The sequence below is a fragment of the Aptenodytes forsteri genome, unplaced genomic scaffold (assembly GCF_000699145.1).
Source record: "Aptenodytes forsteri isolate BGI_AS27 unplaced genomic scaffold, ASM69914v1 Scaffold236, whole genome shotgun sequence".
In the NCBI taxonomy this organism is placed as follows: Eukaryota; Metazoa; Chordata; class Aves; order Sphenisciformes; family Spheniscidae; genus Aptenodytes; species Aptenodytes forsteri.
The window spans coordinates 2,224,901-2,241,446 of record NW_008794456.1 but is presented as its reverse complement, the minus strand read 5'-3'; the positions used below and the strand labels follow the sequence as shown (position 1 = coordinate 2,241,446).

Below are 16,546 nucleotides of genomic sequence, written 5' to 3'. Positions count from 1 at the left end.
GATTCTTTAAAAATAAAAAAATTCCCCCGGCTGCCCCCCCCCCCCCCCCTTTCCGCAGCTAATCCTCTTTGACTAGCTGCTTGCACATGTCAGTGCTGATGTTCCTCAGCCTTATGGCTAAAGGGTCTTTGGGTGTGCAAACACGGCGTATCACATGTATGGTTGTAGGAAAATGAGTTTGGAGCACTGAGCAAAAGTTCAGGCCTTGCGGAGTATAAAACTTGACCTGAAGTAAAAATGGGAACAATTTGTGTCATAGCAGGCATGGAGGAGATGGGATTGTAAATTGTGTGTTTATTCCCTCTCCAGTGAGCACCAAGTTTATCTTCAATCATCTTGAAGAGGGAAATGGAAATAAAAAGGCAGCTTTTATAGGAGGCTTAGTATGAAGTGAATGACATTAGGAAATAGGGATAGGAAACCTTTCTATCTTGTCTCTAGAAAATTACACGTTAAACGTATCAAGGTGGTAATAGAGAATAATACACAAAATACGAGAGTGGCATTAGAAATTTAATATGCCCATCTGCTGTCGTGAATTTTCTGTCCTATTGTTTTATATTAGCATCCAAATCCTATTCTCTTCACCCTCAGTCTGCTGCTTCTCCTCCACTTTGAGCAAGAAATAGCTCCTCTTACATATGTAAAACGGTCCACATTTCACCTCCTTTCTTTGCCAAGACTATCCAGGACCGAACGTTTTTACTCTGTGCACTGCCCAACTTATTCAGGATGGGTTTTGTGTACTGATTTACTGCAGGGATTATCCTTCTCCTTCCTGGCCTCATTGCTGAAACCTTTTTCCCTCCCGAGTGTATTCAAAATGTAGCAGCGCTTCTTTTTTCACTGGCATCCTCCGCTGTAACATCTGTGAACACTGAATACCATTTAGCCAGGCGGTTTTCTGTATTCACTTTTACAGCAAAGACTTCCCAAGGGATGTGTGCGGTGTATTGTCCTGCCTTCGTTTTCTTGCCCTTCCTGCTCTCACCTGTTAGTATTTCATTCATCTCTTTTATCTTCTCTCTTAGACTGTGATTTAGGGTATCCTTTGTCAAAGAAAAGGATTCAGGATTGCAATATTTTTGAACTGTAACTGTAAATCAGGATCTTCATCGCTGTCTAGAGTCTCGGTGGTGTCTTGGAAGGATCTGGTATTGGCCTTATGCAAGAACATGAAAAGGTCAGGCTACAAATGTCCTTAAATTTGGGCAGTCGCAGGTGCTTTGGAGGGCTTGTAAGAAATGAGATGTGCTGGTGCTGAACTTTGCTGCCGTGTTCTCCAAGCTCCTAGCACTCGTTTGGCCTGTGGACCTTCTTGTTCGATAGCACTGACAGTGCTTTTCAGCATCTGTCAGCTGAGAAGAAAATATTAACTTCTTGTTGGTGTAGTTTGTAGAGAAAACACGAATTGGAGGAGTGAGAAATCATGGCAAGCAGATAACTTCTACAGAGGTCTAGGTTACGTGGTCAGCACACTCGGTTGTCTCATCGGGGTGAAACGTAAGCCCGTGTATGTATTTTTTTTTTGAACAGTTAGGCTGGGTTTACTTCCCAGAATACTTGTTCCCTGGAAAACAGACTGAAATGATGGTGGCCGTGGTGAATTAATAACTGTACGTAAATTCCCAGTTCCTGCGTTCGTAAGTAGAGTAATAAAATAAGAGCATAGTGTTAGTATCGTGTGTAACCGGTTATTGGAGTACTGTGTCCACTCTGGTCTCAGCAGTGTCTTGGGTGTTGCAGATGGTACAGAACAACACTGCAAGATTAATTTGTTATCTGGAAGATAAGCGAGAGACTAAAGCATCACAAATTACTCATTTTATCCACGGAAGAACATATTGAGATTTGATGATATGAGTCAGCGTCTGTGAAAAGGAATCATTGAAGATTCATGATGGGATGAGGGTCTTCTAAACGATCAGCCAAAGGCATAACACCCAGTGTCTGCAACTGGGGGTAAAAAAGTCTTGTTTTGTTTTTCATCTCTTTTTTAACGGTGAGAGCAGCAATGCCAACAATTTTTTTAGCAACATGGCTCTCAGATCAGAATTTGAGTGCTTTGGGAAGGATCTTTCCTAGGTCAATCCAAGTCACGTGCTTGTGGAAATCACATGGTGCAGTTCGGTGGCTCGTACTGTGCAGGAGGTCAGATCAAATAATCGTAACTTTTTCCGCTACCCCTAAATTTAAAATCTATGAATGGGAACCAGCTCACAGTGCCTGTAGGCATTTTCCAAAATACAAATGCTGCGTGCTCTCTGCAGTGATCTGTGTGGCTTTGGTCAGCAACTGAAGGAAATTATAGCAGAAATAAGAGATGCCCTGAAGAGGAAAAACATCCCAAAATATTAATGTTGACAAGAGATTCCAGCTCAGGGGGAAAGTGATGGTCCATTTTTGTTTGAACATGGTACTGTCGCTCCTGTGCCTAATTGAGCTTATCTGTCATCGAACTTGCAGATGGCCAGTTACAGCTGACCATTTGTAGCTTTAATGTGTCTGCGTAGGACACCATCACATCAGGTTGGCAATCCCATACACAACGTTGGCATCCGGCTGAGCTCTTCTCACATAGTCTTTAGTGGTGTTGCCGCTAGAGAATGAAGTTGGTTTTAGTATATCCCAGAAAAGAACCGTTGGCCAGTATTTGCGATGATGAAGCTAGACTATCAAGTGTAGCTCTAGGAGAGTTCAGCCTCGTTTAAAAAACCCCACAACTGTGTGTATATGGAAGCTGTTGTCATTTCAGACTCCTAGGTCTCTGATGATAAGAGTCAGTGGTACAGGTATCTAATTTAGCTATTTTGGAAAAATCAGGGAGAGCAGCAGTGTTGTGTAATTATGCTAGAAGAGCTCTAGTCAATCAAAGGCGCACTCTGCTATTGTGTAATTATCTGGTATTGGTATATATTTTAGTCTGCACGGACTATATATTTCTGGTCTTTTAAAAATAAATGATATCTTATTCTTCTTATTAAAGGTCAGGTTTTCTGTGCCCTCCTACTGGGCATGATTATGATGAATAACTTATCTTAATCAGCCCTGAATTAAATATCTTCTGTCATTTCAGCATGAGGCAACTTCCCAACAGCTTTGCTTTCTGGTTTGTTATAGTTCTGAAGTGTGGATATGCCTGTTGAGAAGCATTTGAACATTAATTCTCTCCTCCTCTCTCTTTCAACATAGCCTGCAAAGTCAGTTACAAAACTAATTAGCTAACATTAATATGTGCACTGCTCTAGGGGCTTAAAAACTTAATTTTCAGTGATGATGGAAGTGTCAGAGAAAATTGTTTGTTTGTTGACTTACATGGTAGTTAATGTAATTGTATCTAAATGTTGTAAATCACTTATTTCTGAGACAATGTGGCTCATCTTCGTGGGATATTTATATCTTGCATGTTTGTTTCTTTGCTTATGCCCCTTTTTATTTTGGAGTAGGTAATTCCGTTGACTTCTCCCCTTTCCCCCAAGGTCACCGAGTAACTATAACGTAAAGCAAAGGTTCCCGCACCAGGATATATATGTTACTTCTAAGTAATGCACAGTGATGCCTGAGCACCCGTCATTGCTGGCCACGTAGACATGCAGCTCCATCTAGCTGCTGTTGCCACCGCCACCGGGAAGGACACCTTCTCCAAAGGCCCTTGGGAACCCCAGGAGGGTGCTGTCCCCTTCCCACGCTGGCTGTCAGCAGCCTGCGAGCTGCAGTTTTGGCAGATGTCATTACAGGAGAGCTCTGGGACAAGTTCTCAAGACAAGGTTTTCTAAGTTAGTCATGGAGCAGTGCCTGGAAATAGGTAGTTGACAGTTTATGTGCATATGCAAAAATGTATTTGTGCACCTTCTGAATTCAAATGAAGCTCTTATAGCAATTCAGCATGTGCAGGAATAAGCTCAAAACGCCTGTCTACCAGTGCAGCCACTCTACCCAGTATGTTTTGGAAGGACAGGAGTGCTCTCCGTCCTCTGACCTCAACAAAATCACTGTGACTTCGGTTAGCAAATGGCCAAGTCAGAGCTAATAAGCCTTGCTGGGAGAACTTTGTTACCCTTTGCTCAGTGTATGCAGCGAGACCTTTAGATATTTGATTGGATTGTGTGTTCTATACGTTGTGCGGAGCCTTGAGGGAACATGTAAGGGGACTGACACACTTGAATAACTTTGCAGAATAGATGCTGTTTAAAAGACTGGTCAGGAAAAAGGAGACAACTTCATTCTGTTTCCTTATCACCTTCTGTTTAGCTTCGGCTGGGGGGGTTGAACAGCAACTGGAGTTGCTGAATCCATGTTGGAGAATAGCATCTTTACACTCTGCGTGGTAGAGCTTCACACTTCAGCTTAATACAGGAAAATCCAAATACTCTGTTCTGCTCAAAAATCTTTTTTTTTTTTTTCCCTAAATGTCTTAAACAACAAAGAGTACAAGTCGGTTTGTTTCCTTATCTTCTTTATCTTTCTTCTCTTACCATGACACTGGAGCTGTTACTGTCTTTAGACTTGCTGTTGTTTGTGAGGTCTCTGGGTTTTGGCCCATTGGACCGGTTTATCTTTGCAATACAGACAGGGTAGTGGTTCAAAATACACACCTGATTTCAGAGTATCCCGGGTTTGAAAGTTGGCTGTGGACAGCATGGAGAACACAGCAGAGCTGCTGATTTTGCTTGTTCATAACAGAGTGGAGCTTGATTTTTTTTCCATGGTGGTACAGAAATACGGCAGTAGAGACCCAGTTCAGCGGGAGGTTGGTCATAGCCTTAGCTTTGCAGCACTATCCCAAATTCATTGCAACCTCAAAGGTTGTAATATGAATCCTCAAAGGATGGCCTTTAATCGTACTTGTCTCATCAAAGTAAAGGAACGTGTAGCTTGCTCTGAAATATCTTCAGCAAAAGTTCCTCTAAAACCAAAATGTTATCTCCTGAGGACGCCCAGAGTAGCTATACTTCTAAAAACAACAAGCTATGGGTCCAGGAAGATCTGAATTTCAGAAATACCTTGAAAGATTAGATCTACAAATTTCCTGGAGAAAAAACCAACCCTGTTGATAAGACTATCGCTCTTTTCTGGCTCCCCTTCTTAACGTTCACCTCTTTCGACCGTAGACTGGTGTAATGGTACCAGACATCCCTGCTGATACCCTGCCTGAATACGTCCTGTCTGCTGGAAATAACTTTGCTCCCTTTCCTGTGGGGTCCTGCTTGCTTCTCTTTTACTCTGCCTCAAAATGAAAGCTCATCCGTGCCCCTTGTTCTCTGAGCACACCCATGGTTTTTTGCTCCTTGAGTTTCTACTTTTTTCCTTCTCATCTCTGTTGAAAATTGAGATGAAATACTCATGTAAAAACTTGAGTTCACTGCAAGTTCTAGATAGCCGTTTTGGTTAGCTTTTTTTTTTAAAAGCCATTCTTTATAAGGAACAAATAAAATCCAAAACGTGTGGCTTTCTTCTGGAAAAATCGACATCCTTTCATGGCTGAAAATATCGGAGCCCCATCCCAAAAGGTACCGTAGCCCTGTGCTCATAAAAGAGGCTCTGCAGGGGGCAATTGCTGAGATGGATGGTAGCGGGATGGTTATACAGAGACCGGTGACTGCTTTATTATCGGGAATAAAATGTTCGGGCTTTTCTTGTCAGAAAACACAGCATAGGTTATATTAGTCAATTAACCTGGTAACCTGAATAGCTGTTTTTCTTTTGCGTGAGAGCCTGTGCTACTGCATGAAAAGGTTTTCCTGAATTCCTCTGGCCGTTTTTCTCCCGTCAGTAGCACACAATTCATTTTGGATTATCCATTACTCAACGTGCATGAATTTGAAGAATCACTGGTATGAAACCCTGCGTTTCTGCACCGTTGGCTCCTGGATCTGTACTCTAGTCCTGGGCGCTACGAGATGAGCAACCTCGGTGGTCTCCCATCCTCCCTGCTGTTTTTCTCCTTCACCGTGGACCGTCTGTTGAGTTTGTTTATTGTCAGGTTCTCTTAGTGTCTGGTTGCACCAAAACCTTCAGGCGTTGTTTCAACGCTACACATTCTGCGATTGCTTTAACTTGTGATTTTTTCGGAAGGAGTTTTTCTACTGTTGGGGGGGGGCGCGGGGGGGAAATCAATGCAAATGAAAGTTGTGCAGGTTCTCACAGTTTGCGGTTACTTAAATATTAAAGGCCGGTGGTGTGTTCCAATACACGCTTTTTGATATGTTTTTATTGTAAGCCTGTCAAATGTTTTGCCTTTAAGATCCTTTTCAGACCTAAGCGATTTAAGATATTCCCAGGTTGTCCTATTAATTTGTGATCTAGAAACCAAAGGTTTGCTTGAGAGAATATTGAGGTTCATTATTTTAAATCTCAGAAAGCCAATCATTACGAGTGAGGGTAAGCCAGGTTCTGGGGTATCTTGATGTTAACTGCTGCTGATTTCTAATGACATGCTCAACGTCTTGGCTAGGGAAATGCCACAATTTCTCCCTTACAACATGAGAAAATCTTTTAATTAAAATTTTGACACGCCAAGCAAATACTGAAGGATATATACGTGCACAGGTTAAACATGCACAGTGCATGCCTTGGGGGAAAGAGTGACATTCTGGTTACGGAACAATCATTTCTCAAATTTATTTTTAATTGGGGGGGGGGGCGGATTTTGTAGCATGACTTGTGCTACACCAGAAACTGGTGTTAGGAAAAGGATGTTCCCTTAGGCATTTGCTGCTTTAGTTGCAGCTTGGACCTTTGGTTTTACCTGGTTTGGCTGCTGTTATTCGATGAGAGTCAGCTGGCTTTGGGACAACCCCGAAAGCGATGGCTTTCCTCGGCCAGTTCAGAAAACGAAGCCAATAACGTTGCTGTCAGCATTGCTTTTCCCTCTGCTCGCGTTGTAGCACTCGGAGGCATCTCTGCCTTCACAGCACTGCTCGGGGTTTTATTTCTTGAAGCTACTGTTGACTTCAGTAGGAGTCATGTTGCCAAATTTGCACATTTTCTTTAGTAAACTAAACTTCCTTCAAAGAGCTAATAGCTTTTAGTTCGTAAGTCTCTTGGACATCTTCATGAGGACAGCTTGTTCTTTGATTTTATAGCCATTAAACAAAGCGCTTTATGATAGCTGAAGGGGACAATTGCAGGAACAGCAACCCAGCAATCTGTTTCACACTTGCTTTCGTCTGCAATCTGCTGGTGTGCTTTAAATATTCGAAAACTCCTCGCGTTCTTTTACCCAAGTGTGAGTTACACACAAGTTTGCTTGCGAATGCTTAGTACAGCTCCGTTTGTGTGAATTGGTTGGGGTTTTTGCTTTGTGACGGTATCTACAATCCGATCCGAAATGCCTTTTTGTGCCTTTTTTTTCTTTTGTGGGGTGGTTTTTTTTCCCCTTTCTTCAGAAAGTAAGCAAAACTTTGCCACTTGCCTTTTATGGCAGTGAAATTTTATATATGTTTTTTACTAGGCTTAGAACCATAAAGGCTTATATACCCCCCCCCAAGCTTAGTTGCATCGATCCCATCGTGCCTTCCTGCCACCTTGCCTGAACCCCAAGCTTACAGAGACAGTCTTCCAGTTTTCTACACGAAAAAAAAACCCCAAACTGAAAGATGGCTTGGCAAAGAAAAGACCGTGGAAGGTTTATGAGTTCAAGAAAACGGTGATGTAGTTAGTTTTGTCCAAACGAGTTGCACGTTGGATAGCAGCATCTTCCTTTCGCCTGCGTGCTGCGTCCTCTTCTGCCGTGCTGGATGTTGGCAATATATCTTCCCGGGTTATTTGGGGCACGATGCGTTTTGTGGTGTTTTCTTTAGCGTTTTTTGAGTGCTGTAAATGATCAGTTAGGGTTTGGAACGTCGAATTGCCCAGAATTAATGGGGAAATGCGGGTGGTGATGGTGGGAAGCATAGAGGGCATTTGGTAGTGGCTCAACCTTGCTTAAAAATAGAATATAACTAGTATTGCTGCAGCTAAGTAGTAATGCTAAATGTGTAAAGCTGCATACAACAAGTGGTTTTAGGCAGTTGCTGGACTTAAGGGTAAGACTGCTGGATTTTTACATGCTCTACAAAGCGTATGCCTCTTCCCTTATTAAATTGGGGCACCGAGTCACATCAGAGCCATTGCTTCTGGGAATTAGGGTTATGGCTTCTGCATCCACTTACAGGTTGTGTAGCTTGCTGTTAGTATTAGAGTTTAGCCGCTGAAGCCAAAATGAAGTGTGTCTGCAGCTCAGCTAAAATTGAAATGCTGTTTCCAGCCCAGCCGCATAGGAACTGTCTTTTTTTTGTGTTAAATGCTTAAAAGTGCTGAAGAGTACAATAAAAAGATGTCTTGTGTCATGAAGGTTTGCAGAGACTTACCCAGGAAAAGGTTTTCTATTTTAATAAAACATATTGCAACAAGGACATGCTTGCCGTTTGATACATTTGCTGCATTCAGAAAGGAAACAAACAATAAAAAAGATTATTCAGTAGACGCCTGACAGCATTTTGCTAGTGCTGTTATAAAAAATATCAAATTCTTTCTTACAGTAGTTACATACTGCTGCTAGTTTAATTTTAAAATGGTTCCCACAAATCCTATGGAGTCCTGTCATGCCTCAGACAGGTGATGACAAACAACTAGGGTATCGCAGCTTAAGAAGTAAATAACTGCTTTATGGAGACTTAAGCAGATGCGTTTCCCCTCCCAAATGAGTCAGGCTAAGACTGTGTGTGTAGCTTTACTTGCAATAACCTGTTAAGTTGTAGTAATGTGCGTATTTACAATTATCTGTCTGTACCCTTAAGCCCGTTAAAACACCAGGAGGTTATTTTTCCATATTCATTGATATCCCTTCGTATTGGGTAAAACCTCTCAGATACATATTTTTTTATTTTCATTTTTGTGTTGGAACAATATGATAATAATATTTTTCTGTTTATTAAATTAGCAACTACTCCGTGAGATGCAACAGATGGCAAGTCGCCCCTTCGCCTCCATCAACGTTGCCTTAGAAACAGATGAAGAGCCACCAGATCTCATTGGGGGAAGCATAAAGGTGAGAGCTGGTGTTTTAGGATGGTCCTTACCACAATTAATCACGGATGCTTGTTTTAAACTGTGGTTAACGCAATAATCCCAAATCCTTTATTTGTTATATACCTGCAAGAAACTGTAAGTCCGGGAGGGCCAACAGATACTGGTTTTATTTGCTTTTATCCCTTCCAGGTATGCATGTGCAACATTTGGGCTGGTTTAGATAACAGTTACACTGTTTGTAGGGTATGAGATTTTGTGTTTGCCTTGTTAATTTTTATGCCTTCTAATAGAGAAGAATGCAGCTTTACACAGTAGAACATTTGGCTAGAAATAGCTATAGGTGCTGCGAATAGAAACCATTTTTCTGTGATATCTCAAAGCAAACAGGAATATAGTCATGTCTGTGTACTGTAATAGTGTTAACATCTTTCTGATTATAAATACACGTTCAAATACGTCTTGTGATGCGCAAATAGGAGTGTGGAGAAATCATTGTCTTACAGCAGGCCGGCAAGTTCTTAGACACAACACATATTTTTAAGGAAAAGCATATTTAAAAGGAGACTAATGAATTAAACGTCTTTTTAATGTGATGCTTTGACTAGCAGACTTGTATACAAAGGAACAATTAAGAACCTGAGAACACTGATTATTTTTGTTTCCTGTCTAAGGTAGCTGTTTCGTTTTATTTAGACTTCAGGTTTTTTTGAAATCTTCCTCATTAGCCCAGGCACAAAGTTTCTCACCTTCTATTACTGTGACAAGAAAGCAGGTTATGCTTTTCTATAAAAGTGTGTTTTTTAATTATTGTAAAGCACGTGAAAACAATCTGACCCGAGAACTTCTGTTTGGTGAGTAATAATATTTAAGTCTTGGCCTTAGTATCAGGAATTAAGGTTGCCTGTACAGCTTTAGCTCTTCCTTATTTATGTGTTAATACAGTCTTTCACGGCAAGTTGTGACACTTTTTCCACCCGATTGGTGTCTTGCAGCATGTTCTGGGTGGACACTATGTAGAAGCAGCTTTTCAATACATTGTCTTAGTTTCATTATTTGTTCTGTTTATTTACGGTGTTCTATCCAAATCTTTAGTCCCAAGCTTGAATGATTCCTGTGATTGCCCCGCGTTTGAGTGCTTCATGAATTAATCATTACCTTTCTGTGAAGTCAGGGATTATTGTCCCTGTTTTGCAGAGATGAACCTTGGAGCGTAGTGAAAATAAAGGAAAATTTGCAAAGGCACTCAGTAATTTGGGGTAATTGAGTGACCGGACAGCTAAGCTGACCTGTCTCTGGGACCTCTCCTTGGAGGCTCTGGGTGGTTCTACTCCCCGTTGACTTTCATTTGACTCCAGATCATTCAGTTTTTCTGAGTTTTTACAATTTGAGTACTTGTGTTGTGAGGATGGTAGGCACTGGAAGTCATTAGCTGCTAATAGCTCACCAAGACTTTGAAATACATGCTTGTAAAATTGGATTGTCACTCAACAAATTAGCATGAGCCTTTTTTTTCATTGCTTCATCGAAGAAGCCGTGGGATGTGTATGGATGTTCCCATCGGGCTGGAGGCGGATTTGTGAGGCTGTAGCCTGGCTGCTGATGTTTTTGCGTTGCAGTCTGTCTGTCTGGGGGCAATTCCCTTCCCCTCTTTGCATTTTCTGGAATTAAGCTAACTAAAAGCACCTCTCCTTTAGGATCAGGCCAGAACAAAGCTGTCCCAAGCTTTTCGATCTCTCTGACAAGTTTGTCTACACTCATAAACTACAGAGAAGATAATAAACTTTGGATCTCTTCTGTTCTGATTAGTGTGTTATTTCTCCTCCTGTTCAGCTGGCAGTGCTTTTGCCTTTTTCATTTGGGCTCTGCGGTTCTCTTTCTCCTCCGTACCTCTCTGCTTTTTGTTTTCTTCTCAGTTTCTTCTTTGATTATAGGAATGTTGAACTCTTCTCTTTTGAAGTGCTTCCATGGACAGCACCGCAGACAGGACTTCATCTTTCTCTCACTTGCAGCTAAGCCTCCTTGCTTTCCCATGGCTGCCGTCATCTTCCGTATCTCACTTGTCTGACCTCCTTGGGTTACTCAAGAATGGATGGAGAAGATGGTTTTAAGCATAATAAGTAAGACTGTGGACAGATGTCCTTTTTCAGACCCAGGAATTGTTACCAACTGCTAATTGCCCTCTGTGCTGATAGTTGATATGAATGTTTCTTAATGCACTTCAAGCAGAAATGAGACAGTCTGATTCAGGCAAATAGCACAAACCTTGTACAGTAACCTGAAGCCAAACAGGGAACGTGGACATGGACGGTTGTGCCAGCAGGTACCTTCATCTGCTGGAAGATCTGGGTGCAGAACGAGGATGCTTTTCCATGACAAGGAGAGTCGTAATTTCGGGGGCGGGTTTATATAGATTTTTATCATCTTGCAGAATTTGGATAGGGAATGGAAGTACGTACAAAAGCCTGGAGTGTTTCAGCAAAGTTGAAGTCGCATGGAGAGGAGGCTCAGGAAGCTTGTGGGTTGTGAGCAGCTTGGGGAATGACACTTCTGAGATAGTCTGTTCTGTTGGATGCTGCCTATAAATGAATTTAAATAGAAGTGACAAAGCGGTCTCAATATCTGTGGGGTCAACTTCGGTTTTTCTCGTTATCCCTTTTGCACCTGCATGGGAGAAAAGCTCTTAGCAGGAGGGAGCTGCAGGAAGATGGGCTGGGATGATACAGAAATGTGGAATTGCATTTTTCTTTGTGTTCTGTCTGTTCTTTAATTACTAGCCAAGAAAAGAGTGAAGAGAAATGTTGCTGCGTTGTTGGACTGTAAGCCATTCTCCAGTTACTCTGCTTTTTGCCGTGTCAAAATTTGAAAGCCTTCGTTTTAATGCAAGAAATCCAGACTTGTGTTATCATAAATGCATTGATGTTTTTCTTTCCTCATGCGAATCAAAGCCTTTGGTTAATAACGAGTTTATTTGAGGGTTACAAAGGAGAAGTGGAAAATGGGACGTCTTGTCTGCAAGAGATTAATTTCCTTTTCCATTGTGCATAGCCAATTGGCAGCCAGTGTCAAGCTAGTTCCATCCTAAGCTAATGTTTTCCAGCTGGACAGTATTAGAACCGTGTTTTCAATTAGTATTTTTCCTGGGGTACTTAGAAGTAATAGAAAGTGATTTACCTGCAGGGAAACTATTCATATTACAGTCTGCAGCTAGGCAACACCTAACTAGCTGCTTTGGTTTATTTCCCACTCAACAGATACCCAGTGGATCACAAATCTACCACTAAATTTGCTTAGTTATTACAAAATCCATTGGCTTTTCTCTGCAGCTTTTTGTGCGTTCTGAGGTGCTGCCTATTGCAATTTTTTTTTTCTAAGAGTATTTAACCTCCCTGGGTATCTGGGACTCATCCAGTCTGAACTGGTGTTACTGTAACTCCGGCTTTTTTAGGTCTTACTGTCTAATTAATCCAAGTTTTGTAGTCCTCTGCAGTGATTTTTAGAAGAAGCTTTCCTGAAAGAATTTGGAAAGTTTATAATTTTGACATTGATTTCCAGATATCTTGAAGCTGGTAAAGGCATGAAGTTAACGCTTGTAGATTCTTGGGAAAAACACATACACAGCATAGCAAGGAAACACTTAGCTTGAGCAAAACACCTGCAGGTTCAGCAAGAAAATTGTTGCATTAGAAAAATTTATCCTTAAGTCGGAAAAAAATTGTCTTGGAAGCTTTTAGAGGATTTGAAAGACACTCTTGTAAAACGGAGCATTTGCCTAGTAGAGCTAGTCCACAGAGCAGCCTTTGCTCTGCTGTGTTTAGGGATCCAACGTGCGAAGCCCGTGCTGAGAGATGATTAATTTTGCATCCGTGATCGGCAGGCTGTCCACATCGATAGTTGCCTAAATGGAGTGAGAGAATTATTCGGTGAGCAAAATCCTTGTGAAGTTCACTTAGCATGTTCTGTCCCTTCATGCCGACGCGTATTTAATTCTGCTGTGTTAGGCTTCTGAGGGCAAAACAGCTTCACTGCAAATCCTTAATCAGACATCAGCTCACCAAGCTGGCTGATTCCTTAAAAATAGCAGAAAAATTGATGGAAAATAGCATCTTACTCTAGTAATTAGTTTGCTTTGTTATGGAAGAAAGTGCTGTTGAGTGGTTTAAAGACTGCCAGAAGGTCCCATCTGTTCAGAAGTACAGAGATGAAGTAGTGGGCTGATTTAGGAGTGGGCAAGGGATACCACAGATTTATATTTTCAGTCTACTTGTATTTCGCGTCTGAGTGGTGCCCTTGTTAAATTCCTTTTACGTTGCAGTGAAGTTGCAACCATCAGTAACGAGCGTAGAAGTGAGTAGTTAGAAGTCCTGTGCCAGAGGGCGATGGGTTTGGGAAAGCTGCAGGGGTACCGCTGCGGTGAGGATTGATTTGAAATGAAGCATCGTCCAGCTCCAGCACTTCTACAGGGCGACTTCATCTTAATTTTTTACGTGTAGCTCTATGTTGAGCTGTTTCGTGCGATGGAGAGAAGTTAAGTGAGGAACAACGAAGGGCCAAGGAACTCATCGTTTTTAGTGCTGTTATCCTGTTCTGGTTGTCACTCTGGGTGACTCATTTCCCCATAGTTCACATGTTATTGATCCATTATTAGTCCATCAAATTTGCTGATGGACCAGCTGCTGTGACCCCCTCCCAACCCACTTCACTTAAAATGAGCCAGGTTAGCGTAAAGCACGGCAGGCACGAAGTCTCCCACTTCGCCGTGCCACCGAGCTGAGACTGGGGTGTCCTCATGCAAGCAGGCAGATTTGGAAGGCTGGCAGGCTTGAGCTGTGATATACAAAAGTAGTCTTAAGTAGAAATGGCCAGGCTATCGAGATGCATTGGAGGGAGACAGAGCAGGTTAGGGTTTTTCAAGGGTGGTATAAATAAGCTGAAAGGGAGAGTCATTCATTATCCTCAAAAGGGTAATAGTTGGAAGAAGGGGATGAAATTGAGGGCGGAAAACACAAACTGAATAATCTTAATCTGATGTGGCAGTTGCTGGAGATAGTTCACACGCAGCCTTCGAGGCCAGAAAGGCTGGTTTTATTTCGCCTGACCTGTCTAAGGCAGGCTGCTCGGGCTTGTTGGCTTGTCTTTTGAAATGCAATTTAATTTCTAATGTATTTCTGGGGTTTATAGCACTTGCTGGTTCTAGGAGCTTTTCCCTGCATTAAAGCTAAGGTGTTGGAAGCATGTCATTGTGTAGCTGTCTCCTTGTCTTTAGCAAAAGCTCTTCCACTCATTAGACTCGGTTCGTGTGCGCAAGCGGACGGCAAGAGCCCTCCCACTGCATCAGGGTGACGAGGGACATACAACAAGAAACGACATCACAGCTTGTACTTTATATTTGGTGGTAATTCTGCTTATGCTGGCCCACTTTCTAATTCATGGAAAAGTGTATGATGGCCTTTGAAGGAGTGCCATGCTAGATGGAGTTGCCAGTGGTAAGAAGGGAGCGTTATCTGGGCAGCTGAGGTGTGTAAAATGGATTAGCTGCACTAAAATTGCGTATAGTCTGGCTGGGATCCGTACTGCAGAAGCAACAACAAAAGTACCTGATAAAACCTTCACCTAATGAATTATTTCCAGTTAACTAGTGCCAGGTATCTTGTTTTGATTTCTGTTGCAAAATTAGGGACCTGGGGGGAAACTTTTGCCACTTCCATAATATAATATGGAATATAAATATTTGGAAGGGAGCTATCGTAAGATCAGCAGAGACATCTGTTAAGCCTGCCTTGTATTTAGGGAATATTTGGCTGATAATTGAGATTTAACTAGTTTTAGATTTGAAGACTGTAAATTTTTCAGCAGGATGGGCCCTGATTTTAGCTGATAAGGGGGAATTTGCTGGAGGGAGAGGAAGGAGCACGAAGCTTCCCGCAGGAGAGGGTTTTTCTAACCTCTTTTTTCCCTCTAGTGCAAACGAGTGTCTCTTCTGATTGAAGTACTAATAACAGCAGCAGCTTCTCAAAAACATTATCGGGGACCTATTTGCATTCCTCTATGCCAAGTATTTGTTTTGTGTGTCTTGTGTTTGCAGTCTTCATCCAACTGTCCTATTTTGTTGGGTTTTTTACTTGCACTTTTTCATGTGCAAAAACCAGCCAAGTGGTCAAAAAGAACCAGAAAAATCCTGCCTCTTCACCCGTATAAAATCAAAATAAATATCCACTGTTGGCCATATATATATTTTGCCCAGATTTGATACCCATGGCCTCATCCATCCCATCCCCTCCCCGGGGCATCAGCAGGGAATTGAAAAAGAAGGGTGGGTGTTGGCTTACGTGAGTGGCAATGCTCAAAGCTGTGACATGAGAGTTTTGTCATTTCAGGGTGACTGCTTTTGAAATACAAACTTGCCTAGCGAAATCCTTTCCTTCACCGAGAGCTTGTGTCTGTGTTTTGCTGGATTGACAATGTGCACTTGAAAATAGAAAGCAGTTGTTAAATGCAGTGGGAGCAAACTCGGTGCCCCGAGAGGCTGGTTTGCGTATATGCTCCCAGTTATTGGTAGCTCGGGATGCTCGGATCTGTATTCTCAATTTCAGACTGTTAGCATTCGTCTGAGGGTTTGAATACGGTTTTAATGAGTTCTGCACAGGCAGGAACCCGGTGTTGGGGCCGGGTTGTGCCAGCCCCTGTGTCACTTCCAAGGTAAGTATCGGGGACAAGGTAAATGTAAATTTTTAATCTGGACTCATTTACTGCAAATTATGGCTGGATGTTCATTCATCTTTATCTTGGAGGGCATACATATTACCCTGAGAATATGATTTTTAAAACTTAATACTCTGTTTTTTATAGAAAATTGCTTGTAACTTATTTTACAGATGTTCGGTCAGCTTTTAATGGCACAATTTAAAAACTTGCAAATGGAATTTGACCCTTTTTCTACAGAGTGAAATCATCTGAAGAAGTGGAATCAAATAATAAAGTTGAACTGTTTCAGTAATGTTCCTCTTCTCTTCCCCCACCATAAGATTTTTCCTTTATTTTAATTTCCTTACTGGAAATTGAAAACCATGTAAAAGTCATTTGATCAAACCATAGAAATATGTTTTCTTGTTAAGGGAAAAAAAAAAATTCTCTACAGTATTTTTTTTTATACGTTTTGAAAAGCAATATACTGGCAGTGTATTACAGAACCTAAATAAAATTGATGCTGTGTTTTTTAAATTACACAGAATATTTATTGTTCCAGCCATTAGTTTTGTGTGACACATTATTAACCTTTAGAATTTGTCAAATATAAGCAGCATAAATAGAAATAATGAGATGAAATAAAAAAGAAATGTTTAGGTTGAACATCACGCAATTCAGCTTGATTGTGGAAAGCATTTGGCGCCGAAATTGTCTCCCAAGGGGACTGGGGGTGCACTCCACACCTGGGTCACCTAGAAATAGCCCAGACAAAGTCCTGGAAAATGCCCTGTTTGTGTAGAAAATCCTGCCGGAGAAGCCGGACTAATTAGATGACCTAATAGGTCTCTTA

General features: G+C 41.6%; 1 protein-coding gene across 1 annotated transcript in view; it reads left to right on the top strand.

Moving 5' to 3' along the window:
- ATRN (attractin) overlaps window positions 1-16,546 on the top strand; it is a 124,487-nt gene that overhangs the window by 99,011 nt on the left and 8,930 nt on the right. The window contains exon 27 of the mRNA XM_009290721.1: window positions 8,924-9,031. Coding sequence (XP_009288996.1) covers window positions 8,924-9,031 — 108 coding nt within the window. The remainder of the gene's footprint in view (window positions 1-8,923; window positions 9,032-16,546) is intronic.